We start from the raw sequence: 17207 nt of genomic DNA, 5'->3' as shown, positions 1-17207 counted from the left end.
AAGTATTATTATTTTGACAATGTTATTATTGTCATATAGTTCATTTGTTAAAAGTTATGGGCCTTTATGTTGGCTATTCGCAAATGAGGTAAGTAACGTTTGATAGAAGAAAAAAAGGCAAAACGGCATTTATTTTAAAGGTTGGGTATGGAATTCTCTTTTTTGGCAATTTTTGAAAATTACTTGAAATCCTTATCATAACCCACTTACAGCCACTGAGTTAGAAGTACTGACATGAAAATTAAACAAGTCAATCATCTGTGGAATGGGCATTGCTCGAAAAACTCCAGCCGATGATTTCCAGACCCACCGAATGGCATTGGACAGTAAGTACGTCAATCAAACGGTGGTACTGCACTCCCCCTCCCCCCGCGCGTGACCCCTTCGTGCACGTACTCAAAGCTCGTGACCCAGAGCAAGCTTCTGTTTGTTGTTATCCTGCGGTAGCTACTGGAGCTAGCTAACTAGCTAATGGCTCGCGCTCGTGCATGATTCGCTCGTGCATGATTGGGCGTCCATGTACTTGGAATGGGTGGAGTCAGAGTCAGCGTTGAAGGAGAGGGGGTAGGACCATTTGAGTTGTGTATTTTCCAAAATCTGCTGGCGTTTTGCAAATCCCATAACCAACCTTTAAGTAGTGTAATCTACATGCAGCCCAATTCAAATAAAGATTTACAAATACTTAAATTCGAATTGGAACAATCACCTATTGAATTGTATCTAAATATATACAGAGAAACATTTTGTTCAAACATTGGATGTAAAAACAAAGTGAACGTTTTTATTCAGAAATTCAGATTCCAGAAATGGTACATTAAGCCTGAGCTTGACATCGTCCAACAACATCAAAATACATCTATACGATATTGTTTGAATATATTTAAGTACACAACAATACAAAAATGAACACACTCAAATCATTACAACCACATTCTGGAAAGCAGTTAAAATACAAATCGTACCCTGAGCCTTAAACATTGATAAAAACATATGGTCAATCGACACACGCAGCACAGTCATCTAGCAACCGTAACTGCGGTAACCGAATTTGTCCAAGTTGTGTCCGTGGTGACTTTACCCGTCGTCCAGTCACGACCCCCCTCATCCGATCAACCGACACGACACACGCCAGAATGGTCACCTAGCGACTCTAACCAGGGTGACCGTATCCATCGTCTTGGGTGACGCCCCCATCCGACCCACTGAGCGTCACGACACCCACTATGACCAGAATCGCGTTGTAACCGTAACTACAACAACCGTTGACCGTGTTTGATTGGGTAGTGTAGTTTTGTGTTGTGTTGTCAGCCCACGTGACTCAAAACATTGTGTGTAGAAACACACACACACACACACACACATGCCTAGTAACCGTAACCACGATGACCGCATCCATCCTCCTTACAACACCCCCATCCCACCCACAACCGACACCCCCCGCCTAGTAACCGTAACCGCGGTGACCGTATCCGTCGTGCTCTCGCTCTCGGCCGTCGTCGTCGGGGCAACGCATCCCCAGCGACTGCTGGATGGCCATCTCCTGGCGCCGCAGCTGCATGGAGTCGACCAGGTCGTAGACGGGCTCCATGGACCACATGGGGGATGGGTACCAGGACTTGACGTTCCCGTCCTTCCCGACCAGCAGCATGGAGAAGTACTCGGCGCTCACCTGGAAGTAGTTCCGGAGGTCGGTCACCAGCGGCGGCGAGAGCTCCTCGCGGTCGACGCTGGAGCTGCCTGGAAGGGGCAGGGAGTCACGTGTGCTGAGTTGTTCCACAACACCACAACACAACACAACGTGACACAACACGACACCGCACAACAATACAGGACACGGTACAACACGTGCCGGAGGTATAAATTTGCCAGATTGGGCCAGATTTCCCGCCCAATCTGGAAACCCATCTGGCAACAGTGCATCAGACCGGCCCAATCTGGCAACGCTGCATCAGTGCATCAATAGTGTCTCACCGTTGATTGGATAGAGCTCCAGTGTTCCGCCCATAAGCTCCGCCTCCTTCCCGGCCAGCTTCAGAACGGACATGTGGCGCAGGCCTGGGGAACGAGAGAGGGTAGGGGTTACACAACACGACACAACACAACATGACACAACACGACTCGACACAATGCAAAACTACACAATACAACAACACAACCTGACATGACACCATACAACACAATGCAACAACACAAAACTACACAACACGTTACAATACAAGACAAAACTACACAACACGACAAGAGACCAAACTTTACCAAACGGCACAACAAAACACGACTCGCCACAACACAAAACTACACAATACAACAGCATAACCCGACACAATATGACACAATGAAACAACACACACAAAATAACACGAAACTACGCAACACAAAACTACACAACAAGAGACAAGGCTAAACAAAACGACACAACAAAACACGACTCAACAAAAACCTACGCAATACAACAACACAACCTGACACGACGCGATACGACACAATGCAACAAACAACAAAAAACTAAACAACTCAGAACCAAACTAGAGAACACAGCACAAGACAAAAAGCAGCTAAATGCCCTGAATGTAAATGTAATGATGGTCTCCTAAACTTCCCTAAAGTTAATTTCCAGGTATGTCTTCAGGCTTCTGTTTTTTATTTCTTGTATGTTATTCATTTGAGAACAGACAAGACTTCGGAAACAGAACAATAGCTTCTCACGAAGTCGTTTAGCCTTCACCTCATTAAAACACGGAATGGGTTGAGTCGAATCCGACGGAAAGATTGTGCGCCAGACCGCAGTAGGAACGCCACATTTACCGTATTTTTGTGATTAAGCTCACCGCAGAGAGGTGGAACATTACAGAGACAGAGAGAGAGAGAGAGAGAGAGAGAGAGAGAGAGAGAGAGAGAGAGAGAGAGAGAGAGAGAGAGAGAGAGAGAGAGAGAGAGAGAGAGAGAGAGAGAGAGAGAGAGAGGGTGTGTTTGTGAGAAAAGAGATTGCATGAGAGAGAGAGAGAGAGAGAGAGAGAGAGAGAGAGAGAGAGAGAGAGAGAGAGAGAGACAGAGAGAGACAGAGAGAGACAGAGAGACAAACAGAGACAGAGACACAGATAGAGCAAGAGACAGCCAGAGAGAATGTGTGTTTGTGAGAAAGGAGATTGCGAGAGAGAGAGAGAGAGAGAGAGAGAGAGAGAGAGAGAGAGAGAGAGAGAGACACACACACACACACACACACACACACACACACACACACACACACACACACACACACACACACACACACACACACACACACACACACAGGCAGAGTGAAATAGAGACAGAGAGACAGAGACAGACAGAGAGAGAGAGAGAGAGAGAGGGTGTGTGTTTGTGAGAGAGCAGACGGTGATGGTGGGACTGACTGTCTCCTCAGAGCTCTGAGCCTGTGAGACTCCAGCAGAATGCTCGGTATTTACTCTGCAGTCTGAAACCCCTCAGTTTAACAGTCCTGTGTGTGCTACACACTGATGAGAACCAGACCGTATGCACAGCGAAGTGACACACAACCAGAGACACACAACCAGAGACACACAACCAGAGACACACAACCAGACACACCACCAGATACACACAACCAGAGACACACAACCAGGGACACACAACCAGAGACACAACCAGAGACACACAACCAGAGGCGTCACTCTTTACTGGGGAAAGGCCAAGACAGCATCAATAAAGCCAGGCAGCCAAGAGCAAACATTGGAAATGTTTTAGCAGAGGAATGGGAGAGTGAGACGGCGAGCGAGAGGGTGAGCGAGGAGGGGGTGAGGGAGGTTGGGTGGGGGGTCGGGGGGATGGGGGGGGCTGGGGGGGAGTTTGAGCCCCTGAAGGAGGGGCTGTGGTGTAACATTCTCTGCGGTAGATCGTTGGTAAACATCCCAGACACTTAGGGGATGAATGAAATATTTTTTTGTGTCATGTCTTGTTGTGTAGTTTAGTGTCGTTTTGTGTTGCGTTGGGTCGTGTTGTCTTGCGTTGTGTCGCGTTGGGTTGGGTTGTGTTGGGTTGTGTTGGATTGTGTTGGTTTAAGGGGAACTCACCCAGGTTACAGGTCTGACTGGTCAGGCTGTAGAGCTGCTGCTGATAGGCCCACTCCTCGTCATCAGGGGTGGAGATGATAAAGATTCTCCGTCTCCAACGGAACCTGGAAACCCAACGTTTAATAAACTCAAACAAAGACACTCACGATGCTAAGAGATATTTTAAAGTGCCAGGACGTATAACATACAATAGGTGCGTACATTAAGTGCCAGGACGTACAAACATGCAATAAGTGTGTACATTAAGTGCGAGGATGTACACACATACAATAAGTGTGTACATTTAGTGCCAGGACGTACAAACATGCAATAAGTGCGTACATTCAGTGCAAGGACGTACAGCACACAATACGTGCGTACATTAAGTGCCAGTACTTACAACATACAATAAGTGTAAACATTAAGTGTCAGGATGTACAACATACATAAGTGCGTACATGAAGTGCCAGGACTTACACACATTCAATAAGTATGTGCAACTGAGTCTTGAATCTCTTGCCAATAAAGTAACAGGGATGTAAGAGACTCTTGGAGCAGGCAATTCTAGTCTCAAGTACTATTTCTCAATACCAAAATGCAACTATAAACCTGACCAAAGCGTCATATGGACAACAAGACACCGTATTTTTAAACCATTGATTTTTTTATTTTTGTCATGTTTTATTTTATTTTTAAAGCGCCCCTTAACCCACGGCAACCGGTCTCACCTGGACAGGAAGTTCTCCAGGGATCTGGACTTGTCCTCCTTCTTGCAGGAGACCCCGTCCCTCTTCTGCTGGTCCATCTCTGTGATGCGTGAGTCGAAGGTGTCGATGTAGTCCAGCACGGCCGTCATGGCGATCGGAACCTCGTACTCTTGCTGCAAGTCATTTTGATAAGAATACATTTTGAATGAGTAGGAGGTGGGACTTCTGCACTCCGGCACCGCCCACTACGCAGTCTGACGTCACACTGTTACGGAAATAAAGTTTGAGTGCAAGTGGGCTTTTTCATGCCCTTATTGAGGGCCGTTCTCCCATACTCCCCCTGGGGGGGACTTTTTTTAGGATTAGGAAATGTCTTTATCTGTTGTGCAATTTATTGCTTACTTTAGTGTGAGGAAATTCCTTTATCAGTTGTGCCTGTGCATTTTAATAATACGTCTTCTCCATTCCTTTGTATGTCTGGTACATAGACGATAGAGCTTTGACTTAAATCCAGAGGGCCAAGTTTTTCAAAAAATGTAATCTTGATCAAATTGATCCGGATATGAAAACCCATGTTTTGCTATCCAGGATCATCTGATCCATCTTACTTTTATGCCAGTTTTTAAAGGAACATTGGATTGGATCACTGGGATCCAAATACCAAATTTCAGGTAACCAACTGAATCCACCCTTCCAATGGGATCAAGATAATCCTGTTTTTTGGATCAAATTGATCCCAAACCGAGTTCCAATTTTTGAAAAACCCTTGGGGCAGGTTTGACCCAGATGAAATGTAAGATCGCATAACATGATCTGATTTTAATTCGAAATCCCTCTTTTGCTTTAAAAAAGCCATTTCTACGATTTTATCCAATCCGTGATCGGCAATCCCACTGGATCATTTCTGGACCCAGGAGACAGGTCAGGTGACCACTGACCTTGGCCCTCATGTCGTAGTCAGTCAGAACCATGTAGAAGTCGTTGAAGGTCAGGCCAAGGTCGGTCCTCAGCGCTCGGATCAGCTCCTGGTTGGTTAGGTCGTCCTGAGGGACGCCCTTCAGAGCCTTGTCCTGCTCTGTACACAAACCCGCCAATAACACAATGTTAACACAATAAACCGGGGGGAGACGACACATGCATGTAGGCGCACACGTAGGCACACACACACACAAAACGCTGTGTTTGCGTGCGTGCGTGCATGTGTGTCTGTGTGTGTGTTTTGAGTGTGAGTGAGTGAGTGAGTGAGTGAGTGTGTGTCTGTGAGGGAGGGAGGGGGCAGATCGAGAGAGAGGAGGGAGGTGGAGAGAGACAGATCGAGAGAGAGAGAGGGGGGAGGAGGAGAGAGAGGGAGGAACGAGGAGGAGCGAGAGAGAGAGAGAGAGAGAGAGAGAGAGAGAGAGAGAGAGAGAGAGAGAGAGAGAGAGAGAGAGAGAGAGAGAGAGAGGGAGAGAGAGACAGATCGGGAGTGAATGGAGGGAGGTGGAGAGAGAGAGAGAGAGAGAGAGAGAGAGAGAGAGAGAGAGAGAGAGAGAGAGAGGGGCATGGATCCCCCTGACTCACCCAGCTGGTAGTGGTCGATCTTCATTGTGCCGTTGCTCCACGTTCCGAAGATGGTAATGATTGACAGCTTGCGGACGGCCATCTCACACACCTTCTCCAGGTATTCGTCCCTCTGTTGGGAGTACATCCGGTTCCCCTCTTCCGGGGTCGTGATGACCTGGAGGAACCAGATCGGAGAGATCGGAATACAGGGTTAGAGATCGGTAAACGGCGTTAAAGATCGGAAACGGAGGGGGGGAAATCGGAAATGTCGGAAGAGATCGGAAACGTCGGAAGTGATCGGAAACGTCAGAAGAGATCAGAATACGGGGTTAGAGATCGGAAACGGGTGGGAGGGAGATCGGAAACGGATTCTAGGTTATCGTAATAAACATCTACAACCACAACTACTACTGCTCCTAGAGATAACAACATAAACCGACTTTGAAACAACTCACCAGCAGTCGTCTGCGCTTCTCAAAGGACCCAAAGAAGGCAGTCAGCGGGCTGGCCACTTTGGGCAGCTTCCCAGAAGGCCCGTCGCCATCTTGGTTCTCCTGGTACCTCACGCCCTTCTTACCGCTCTTTCTGACTTGCGGGTTCGGCGGAAGCTCCATCCCGGCCATCTTTCTCTTCTTCTTGTCCGCCTTGCCCTTCCTGCTTACTTTCTGAACCTTAATCTCACCTTCCTGCACCTTAATTCTGCCTTCCTCTGCATCCACCTTCCTAGTAGGGGTGGTGGTTGCCGTGGTGCTGCAGTCGTCCAGGGACCGACTCCCTCCTCCTCCGAGGAGGAGGTTGTTCTCCTCGCCCTCGCCCTCGGCCTCTTCAAAATATCCGATGGCCGGCGCCGTTTTGGTTTGGGCGGGGCGTGTGGGGACAACTTGCAGGAGCTTCTTCCGCACCTTCCTGGCACCTGGCCTCACCCTTGCACTCCGCCGGGAGTCCGGCGGCCGCACGGGGACCCCGCTCCATGAGGGGGTATCCCGGGGGGCCGGGTTGGTGGTGGTAGGGGGGATGGTTGAAGTGGTGGAGGTGGGTGGTGCTGGCGTGGTCGTGGAGGCCATGATGGTTGTACTGGGCATGGCGGTGGTTGTGGTGGTGGTTTGGGTTCTGGTGGTGGTATTGGGGAGTTTGGTGGTGGTGGTCGTACGTCTGCGTTTTATGAAGAGGCGTCGGGTGGTGGTGGTGGTTGTGGGCGGGGTTGTGGACGTGGTCGTGGGTGGGGTAGTGGTGGTTGTCGTAGGTGGGTTGGTGGTGGTGGTGGTGGTGGAGGTGGTGGTGGGGGTGGTTCTGGCAGGTCTTCTCGTCGTGGTCGTGGTGAACCTTGTCGTTGTCGTGGCGCTCGTCGTCGCACTCGCACTCGCAACCTCATCCTCCTCCTCCACCCCCTCCGTCACAACCCCACCCTTCACCTGCCCCTCCACCCCGGCCGCCTTACACCGCTGCACAAACCCCTTCTGCCTGGCCTTCTCCAGCCTCCTGCCGGGCGCCTGGTCCATCACCTCGTACATGGCCTCCAGCCTCACGGGGTACGGGTACCGCTCCGCCTCCTGCAGGTTCTTCCGGAGCAGCACCATCCCGAACTTCCCCCGCTCCAGCTTCAGGAACGCCATCAGTCGCGGCACGGCGGCGGGGTCCAGCCGCTCCTCGGTCACCTCGCCCTGCGCCGAGACGCGCCGCACCTTAAAGTCAGAGGGAACTTTATCGTCAGACCGACCAAGTAGTGACTGACACCGCCTTTAAGGGCTCAGGCAGCGACTGACACCCCCTTTTAGGGCTCAAGTAGTGGCTGACACCCCCCCTTTAGGGCTGTGTAATTTATCACATTTTTATCGTGATTTCGATTTTTGGGTCAAATGATCCCCTAACTAATATAATCGAATTGAAACATTTCTTTATTTTATGCATACATATTTTATTCATTCAATGTTTTGTAGAAGAACCGCTGGATACAGATGATTTGATATTATAATTGTTTTATTTCGATTGCAATTTAGTACACGATTTTCTTTTTAAAGTTCCTTAAGTTCTGTATACAAGTTCTGTTCGCTAAACATAAGCATTAAATCATTCTATAGTATGACCAACACCACATATAAACTGCTCTATATTTTTGAACGATTAATCGTTCAACCCCAAGCGTTGCGTCGACGTCCAACCATAACTCTACCTTACCTTGCCTCCGGCTGCGCCCTCCCGATGGAACAGCACCACCTGATGCATGTGCCGCTCCGCCATGTCGCAGTACACCTCCGAACGCAACAGGCCCATCATCAGGCGATAGTAGCCGTCCGCCTCGGTCGGCGCGGTGATCACCAGCACGCGGTTCTTGCCGGCGAAGCTCGCCAGGACGTTCAGGGATCCAGGGGACGCTGCGGACGCGCCGGGCGCAGGGTTTCTAGGCGCCGAAGGCGGTTGCGCTCGGACCGCGGGCTCTGATTGGTTGTCCACCTCCTGAGGGGCGGAGACCCGGGTCTTGGGGGTGCGTTGTACCGGGATTCGACGCCGGCTCGGCAGGGGCCGTCGGATGGGTCCCGCCCCCACCTGCTCCCCCTCCCGGGTTTGGCGCTGGTTTGCCAAATGGGAGAACGGGGTTCGATTCCCTGGCGTTAAATCCCTGGACATGTCCGGGAGGGCGTCCCCGCCCAGTGCATGCTGCCCCGGGTTCAGAGAGGGGTGTGTCCTGTTGGACACGCCCCCTCGGGAGGGCGCGGTCCTTCGGGGAAATCCTCTCTCTGACGCGTTGCATAGCGTCAGCAGGAGGAGGAACGTGGCGCAGAAGAGGCGCAGTGTCCAACTCATGCCGGGACGTCCCGTGGAAAAGGAAGAAAGCTTCAGTCTTTGAATCGAGGAGGCCATCTCAGTCTCTGTCGTTCTCCTTAGTCGTTCCACGCGTAAAATCTCTGCGTAACGGCCATGTCCGAAGTCATTCCGAAGCGTTTGGGAACGACATCCATAGAAGTCCGGACGCCAATACGCGAATACCTCCACCCTCACAGCTTTTGCGTCGTACTCCAAACCGCATCGTAATCCACTGAGAGGGAAGGTGTTGGCAAAACGGACCGATAAGACCTTTGAAAATAGTTCTTTAGACGGGAACGGGTGTAGTTATACAAATTGTCATCCTATGAGTAGAGCCAAGAACGCTCTGTGCGTCTTTTCCAACAAGATTATCCAGTCCTGCTGGGACCAGGGGCTCCATCTGCACTCTGAGGACCTTCTAGCCCTCTCTCTCTCTCTCTCTCTCTCTCTCTCTCTCTCTCTCTCTCTCTCTCTCTCTCTCTCTCTCTCTCTCTCTCTCTCTCTCTCTCTCTCTCTCTCTCTCTCTCTCTCTCTCTCTCTCTCTCTCTCTAACCCCCCTCCCTCCCTCTCTCTCGCTCTCCCCCCCCCTCTCTCCTTCCTCTCTCTCGCTCTCTCTTCCTAGAAGAAGGCAGCGATTGAGTAGCGGCTCTGACGCACAGATTTGGACACTCCGCCCACTTGCATTGAGTCTCCCGTATATATATTATATACATATATATTTAGTTGAATGAATTAGTAAGGCTCACAGATAACCCCATGAGACGGTTCAACTGGGGGCATCATGGTGTGAACGAGATATGGTTACACGTTCTCATTAAATTATTATTATTATTTAAATATTTAAATAAAATGTTTGTGTTCAATCTTTAAAGGGTCTATGAGTACATGGAAAAGCGCTACATAAAATATATAATATTTAAATCGAATGTATTGTCATTATTATTATTATTATTAATAATAATTATTATAATAACTATAAATAAATCTAATACTACATTCTATTTAAATATAATATGCATAATAAATAAATATATAAATACATATATAAATATATATATATATATATATATATATATATATATATATATATATATATATATATATATATATATATATATATATAAATTATTTATTTATTCATTTTCTATTAATTTATTAGCGGCAACCTGGCGCCATCTAGCGGCGACTAGAGGACTACACACGATTATGCTAAATCCCACTGCGCCCCGTGTGAGATTTTGAGGAAGTTCACTCCCAGTCTAAGTGATACTTTCGCAATCTCATTCCTGAAGTTCCCCTTGTCCCCTACTGTTAAGAAATCACCGGCATTGCGTAGGTTGAGTGCTTGTCTTGTGGTATGTTTCCCTGCCTTTCCAAGCATTCATATATATGTTAAAGAAAAGAAAAAAAAAGATAATTTAAGGGATAATTACAGAGGTCCGGTCAGGATTGATGTTCAAGAAATATTAATTTAGGGTATCTATAGAGGCGTGAGAATTGCATGCATTTCACCATAGCCTCATTGCGAAATACTGGAGAGTTTACTGTGTCGTAATATAAACGGTCTGCTTGGGACACTTGATGCAGACACACAGAGTTTCGAGAGGCTTAAAAAGTCTAGAAGGTGAGACTCGCATATTGCCAGCTCCTCTGAAGCCGTTCGAAGTGCGCCTTCTTTCCGATAACAGACTCACAATGAAGATAGCCGCTTGGGCGATTCTTGGTTTGCTGGCTCTGTGTCAAGGTAGGTGTGATGGTGTCTCTGGTGAGATTTAAGGAGTCAGGAATTAAATTGAGAACTAAATTAGTCGATGCTACGTATTATATAAATTCTTGTCTTTTAATCCCTTTGAATCAATCTTTTTAACTTTGCAACTGAATCGTGATGTTCTCTAATCCTGCACCTAAAAAAAACCTTTTCAAAGGGATCCCTGAAATATCATTATCCCAATCACGATCACCATGACGACCGACCTCTCCAAGTGTCACCTGCCTCTGACCCTATCACCTGACCCCTCCTTCTCTTCCAGCGGTTGGCCCTGGCGACGCCCTCCAGTGTAACTACTGTTTCTCCAAGGGCAACGACGTCTGCGAGGCGACCAGCGTCCAGACGTGCTCCAGCCTGGACAACGCCTGCGGGAGCGTCCTGTTCCTCTACCCTCTCCGTAAGCACCGCACACACGCCGGACGCACGCACACATTCACGCACGCACGCTCACTCACTCACTCACTCACTCACTCACTCACTCACTCACTCACTCACTCACTCACTCACTCACTCACTCACCCACTCACGCACGCACGCACGCTCGCTCGCGGGCACAAACGTACGCACCGTGATGAACGCTCACTCACACAAAACACTCATTTGTGTTTGCCTGCCTCTCCTCCTTTCTGCACCTCCTCCTTCTCCTCCCCCTCCTTCCCCTCCTCTCCTCCCCCTCCTCTCCTCCCCCTCTCCCCTCCTCCTCGACCTCTGCTCCTCCTCCTCCTCCTACCCCCCCTCCCCCTCCCCCCTCTTCTCATCCTCTTCCTCTCCTCCCTCTTCTCCCCCTCCCCTCCTACTCCTTCCTCCTCCTCCTCCCCAGACAACTCCTTCAGGATGTGTATGAACATGGCCGTGTGCCAAGGCTACATCTCCATGCCTAACGTCGCGGCCATCTGCTGCACCACCGACCGCTGCAACTGAGGAGGAGAGACGGACTCCTCCTCCTCCTCCCTCTCCCCTCTGCTCCTCTCTCTTTCTCTCTCTCTCTCTCTCTCTCTCTCTCTCTCTCTCTCTCTCTCTCTCTCTCTCTCTTTCTCTCTCTCTCTCTCACACACACACAAACACACACAAACACACACACACACACACACACACACACACACACACACACACACACACACACACACACACACACACACACACACACACGCACAGTTTTCTGATATACTCTGTAACTGACCGTTGATAAACTGCAAGTTTGAATGTCTTCCACTTGACTGAATATATTCTGGATTGACACATTTCTAACTGCAAAACAAACACTGACTTGCCACCTTCTACAATCCCCGAGATCACGATTAAATATGTGATTGAAATCTGTTTGTTTTTCTGGTTTATGCTCTCATTTCAAAATCATATAAAGGTCCCATGACATGTCACCAGGTGTGAGTGTGATTAGCCGTTACAAGCCGTTTTTGAAAATCTTCCCTTTATGACATCACAAGTGGGCGCGTCCACCTAGATGTACGCTGGTTAGATCAGTCTACCAGCCTACCCAGTGGACTGTAGCAAACGTTGCTTATCTATCCGTCACACTCTAGGTGGACACGCCCACTTGACAGATTTTCAAAACGGCTTGTAAGTTACGGCTAATCACACCTGGTGGCGTGTCATGGGACTTTTAACGTCAAGTCTGGGCCAGAAAATGGGATTGAAGGTGCATTGCTGATGGCGGCCACCAGATGCCGTTCTTGCTCCATGCAAAGGTTCTCAAAGGTCTGAGCCAAGTGATGGGGCCGAGGGTGCAGTACTGAACGCCGCCAACAGATGCTGTTGTTTCTCCATGCAAAGCGCCCCCTCTGTTCCTGTTGACGGCGTCTGCAGACTTCCATTACCGCTCTCATTACGTTCATTTGCCCTGACAACGTCTGGTGGGAAGGAAAATGTCACTGACGGAAGATAATCAAGTCAATTTCGCCCGCGGCGTCCGCCTTTTCATCTCCGTCCGTCCGACCGCCACGTGCGATAAACGCGCATGATAGGCGCGGGGGCCTGATGACAACACGGTTAAGACACGGGTTGCGTTTATTTTTATTTTGGAGGGCTTAAATGACGCATTATGCTCAGTGCACACCAGTATAAAGATGTTAATACCCGAAATATATGCATAGGCTGCCCTAAACACTGCAACGAAGAGTAATTTAGCATCAGCGATGGAGAAATCGAGAAAATATCTAGATTTAGAGATTTAGATGGAGGGGGGCAGAGTGGGGGGGGGGGGGGGGGGATGGGTTCACTGGCACCCGGTACAGGGTTGAGAGGACTGGGGAAGTCTCTCTCACTCTCCCGCTCTCTCACTCTCTCTCCCCCCCCCCTCTCTCTCTCTCTCTCTCTCTCTCTCTCTCTCTCTCTCTCTCTCTCTCTCTCTCTCTCTCTCTCTCTCTCTCTCTCTCTCAATCTTGCCCTTTCACCCACACAGAAGGGGGAGGAGAGGGAGAGAGGGACGAGTAGGGGAGAGGGACGAGGGGAGGGAGAGAGAGAAGAAGAGAAAGAGAGAGGAGGATGAGAGAGAGAGAGAGAGAGAGAGAGAGAGAGAGAGAGAGAGAGAGAGAGAGAGAGAGAGAGAGAGAGAGGGAGAGAGAGAGAGAGAGAGAGAGAGAGAGAGAGAGAGAGAGAGAGAGAGAGAGAGAGAGAGAGGGAGATGGGGGGAGAGAGAGAGAGATGAAGAGAGCGAGAGAGCGAGAGAGAGCGAGAGATGGAGGGGGAGAGAGAGATGGAGAGAAGGAGAGGGATGGGGCGATAAAGAGAGAGAAAGGGAGAGAGACATTTGTCCAGGGTACTATTGATTGACACTAATGAAGTTGAATCAGGCTTAATTGAGTTGGCGGTCGTCCAGTCCGTCACCCTCCCTCCCTTGCACCCCTCCACCCCTCCTCCCCCATCCCCTGTGGAGCTGCTGTCACATCTCTTCACACACTGACGAATAAATTAAAAGGGCTGTCCCGCGTCAATCAAAAACGTAACGCCATTGAAACACCTCAACCGACGTCGTTAAGCGTGCTGTATTTACTGCACGCGGACATGGGTGTGGACGGTTTTAAGCAGACACTCTAATCCAGAGCGATTTACAATAAGTCAGTTTGTCAGAAGAAAGAGAAACAACAATCTTTCGCTGTCGGTACAGTAAGGATGTTCATAGAACCAGGTAACACGCACTAACAAGCACTAGTTTAAACCCAGAGAAAACTCAGATAGCCAGGATAAGACTCTACAGTTTCTCAACGGGGGTGTTCGCACAACCTAGGGGGCGCTGGGAACGTGATTTTTCTTTCATTTTTTGGGGGGATTTTAACTTTCATGGTTTCGGTGAAAAAATAGGCTACCTTAAATAAATAGCCTATTATCATTTATTGGTTTATAACCCCTCTACCGTCTCGGCTACTTTTTAATGTCTATGAGCAGTGTAACAGTGGTCATACAGCGCGGTTCGGTACTGCACACGCCCGGACTCCCATTACATCAGCTATCGTCATGATCTCTATCGCTGATAAACATAACCCAAGTTCGCGGGTTAACAGTTCAATAACCAACGCAACACAATCAAACATGGGCGATAGCAAAAAAAAACGACCTAATTTCGTTTCATAGCCCGTTTCCCTCCTTCCTCTTGCTGTTGTTAGGTTCCAGCTGCTCTGAGCGTAGTCTCCACAAAAAGACTGTGTCATTTCAAATACAAAATATAAAGGCCTAATTAGGCCTCTGCGCGCAATCTGTTTTCGCGGTGCCCGCGTTGCCTGGGTTGCCCGGGTCACGGTGCCCGTGGTTCCAGGGCTGCGGTGCACGCGTTGCCTGGGCCGCTGTCACGGTGCCCGCGGTTCCCGGGCTATTCATTCATTGACGGGGCACGGCGGGAGACGCGGGAGTGCCGTGCCTGCGGTTCTCGGGCTGGTGTCACGGTGCCCGCAGTTCCAGGGCCATTCATTCATTCACGGGGCACGGGGGAGTGCCGTGGCCGTGCTCGCACTCACGGTGCCCGCGGTTCCCGGGCCGCGGTGCCCACGGTTCCCGGGCCATTCATTCGTTCGTTCACAGGGCGCGGCGGGAGACGCGGGAGTGCCGTGGCCACGGCTGCGGTGCTCGCGTTGCACAAGGTCACGGTGCCGGGCCGCTGGGTGCCGCGGCCGGGGCACAAGGGGAGACTTGGCAGCCAGGAGTCGCGTGAGTGCCCGCACCGCGGTCACGGTGAATGTATGTTCAATCCAACCATTTTTTCCTCAACTCTTCTTTCTTGGCCAATAAAGCTCTTGGCCAAGAAACACAACACAAAAAACAGACTGTAGCCTAGATAACTCACAAGCATACACACACACGCTCACTCGCCCCCTCTCTCTCTCTCTCTCTCTCTCTCTCTCTCTCTCTCTCTCTCTCTCTCTCTCTCTCTCTCTCTCTCTCTCTCTCTCTCGCTCTCTCGCTCTCGCACGCTCTCTCTCGCTCTCTCTCTAAATGTCTGGTATCAGCAGCCTCACATGGTCTCAGTCTGATTGGACTCTGGGGCTGGTGAGGCTGCACACCTGTTGCTTGTTGGCCAATCAGCGAGCCAACCTCTTACATTTTATATTCAGGGCGTTTATCATAACAATATATATTTCTCACTCACTCACCCACTCACTCAGTCAAAGCTGGCTAAGGCCATGTCCACAACAGACAGTTGATGGACAGCGGGAGAGAGAGAGAGAGAGAGAGAGAGAGAGAGAGAGAGAGAGAGAGAGAGAGAGAGAGAGAGAGAGAGAGAGAGAGAGAGGGGGGGGGGGGCGAGTGAGCGTGTGTGTATGCTTGTGCGTTATCTACAGTCTGTTTTTTGTGTTGTACGCCAGAAAAGACAAACCTGTCACATGCCTCTCTCCTGGCTATCCATCCGTAAATAATCCCTTCATCTGATTGTGACAAATAAACTCTCTCTCTCTCTTACTCTCTCTCTCTCTCTCTCTCTCTTTCTGACCCTCTATCTGTCTCTCTCTCTCTCTCAAACTCTCTCTCTCAATCCCTCTTACACATGCACACTCTCTCTCTCTCTCTCTCTCTCTCTCTCTCTCTCTCTCTCTCTCTCTCTCTCTCTCTCTCTCTCTCTCTCTCTCTCTCTCTCTCTCTCGCACACTCACACCTACACACACTTACACAGACTTGCACACACTTACACAAACTGACACACACTAACTCATCGCTTCACATACTGTGTGGAAAAAACACAATAGTAACAATTCAACTTCAGATAACAGTGAGCATCAAATCGCGAGACCGGACCCAATATTAAAGAAATAGATTGAACAGTGTTTGTCTTTATGTATGTGTTAGTGTGTGTGTGTGTGTATTTTGTGTGTGTGTGTGTGTGGGTTAGTGGGTGGGAGTCATGTAGCAACAGAGACTCAAACAGTCCCAATTCTCCTGCTAATATCCTCCAGATATGAAATGCACATGAAATTATGTTTTCGAAAGAACAGGAAAGGGCAAGTTTAGATTATGACCGTATCACCCACGCTTTTATTGTGTTTCATCTTGTAGTTGTGTTGCAGTTATTATAGTGTGCGTTTGGGTTGATATATGTGCCTGGCACACACACACACACACACACACACACACACACACACACACACACACACACACACACACACACACACACACACACACACACACACACACACACACACACACAAACTTGCTCTCTCTCTTCCTCTCTCTTTTACACACACACGAAGAGACAAACACACACAGGTCGATGCCCTGACGTGCATCGATCTCCCAGAGCAACTCGTTTGGCGGGAGGCGGGACCAATCAGCGCCTACCGACACGGACTCCCTCGCGCGCTTGGAATCGATATCCCCCCCCCCCCCCCCCCCATTGCGGCGCTCTATAACAACGCGCTACACGTGCGCGGTCCCGTGAGACGTTTGACTATCTATCGCGGAGATAAACCAAGTAGCGTGTGTGTGTGTGTGTGTGTGTGTGTGTGTGTGTGCGTGCGTGCGTGCGTGCGTGTGTGTTTATTAGTAGTTGCTTATTTATCCGTGTGAGTGTGTGTGTGTGTGTGTGTGTGTGTATATTATTGTGTTTGTGTATGTGTCTCTTAATGTCTGTGTGTTTGTGTATGCGTGTGTTTGTGAGTGTGCGCATATTACTCTGTCTGTTCGTATTATGTGTGTGTGTGTGTGTGTGTGTGTGTGTGTGTGTGTGTGTGTGTGTGTGTGTGTGTGTGTGTGTGTGTGTGTGCGTGCGTGTGCGTGCGTGTGTTTGCGTGCGTGCGTGTGTCTCTTTGTGTGTCAAAAATACTTTTCACTTTCTATATTATTTACCTTTATTGTACCAGTTGATCAGTTTACATAAGGCCTGGAACGGGATGTTCA

At 49.3% G+C, this 17207-nt stretch overlaps 1 protein-coding gene across 1 annotated transcript; it reads right to left on the bottom strand.

Annotated features, from left to right (window-relative positions):
• Positions 1 to 754: 754 nt before the first annotated feature.
• LOC115547651 (coiled-coil domain-containing protein 80) lies at positions 755 to 9576 on the bottom strand. The gene is made up of 8 exons (XM_030362026.1): positions 8474 to 9576; positions 6754 to 7980; positions 6317 to 6473; positions 5695 to 5831; positions 4778 to 4929; positions 4071 to 4174; positions 1972 to 2055; positions 755 to 1737 (listed from the first exon to the last, which is right to left on the bottom strand). Exons 1-8 carry the CDS (start codon positions 9155 to 9157, stop codon positions 1442 to 1444), a joined length of 2841 nt encoding a protein of 946 aa, XP_030217886.1. The 5' UTR covers positions 9158 to 9576; the 3' UTR covers positions 755 to 1441.
• Between the last annotated feature and the right edge of the window lie 7631 nt (positions 9577 to 17207).

This window comes from Gadus morhua, chromosome 7 (assembly GCF_902167405.1).
Source record: "Gadus morhua chromosome 7, gadMor3.0, whole genome shotgun sequence".
In the NCBI taxonomy this organism is placed as follows: Eukaryota; Metazoa; Chordata; class Actinopteri; order Gadiformes; family Gadidae; genus Gadus; species Gadus morhua.
Note: the sequence above shows the minus strand (reverse complement) of the source record. Positions and strands in the feature narration are given on the sequence as shown.

What these genes read in the sequence shown, in the direction of transcription:
- LOC115547651 (XM_030362026.1), bottom strand. Translation starts at nt 9,157, where the DNA reads ATGGCCTCCTCGATTCAAAGACTGAAGCTTTCTTCCTTTTCCACGGGA. An exon ending in GATCGACCACTACCAGCTGG is followed by an intron (nt 5,832 to 6,316) that starts GTGAGTCAGGGG and finishes GTTTGTGTACAG; the next exon opens with AGCAGGACAAGGCTCTGAAG. An exon ending in CTGGAGAACTTCCTGTCCAG is followed by an intron (nt 4,175 to 4,777) that starts GTGAGACCGGTT and finishes TTGGGTTTCCAG; the next exon opens with GTTCCGTTGGAGACGGAGAA.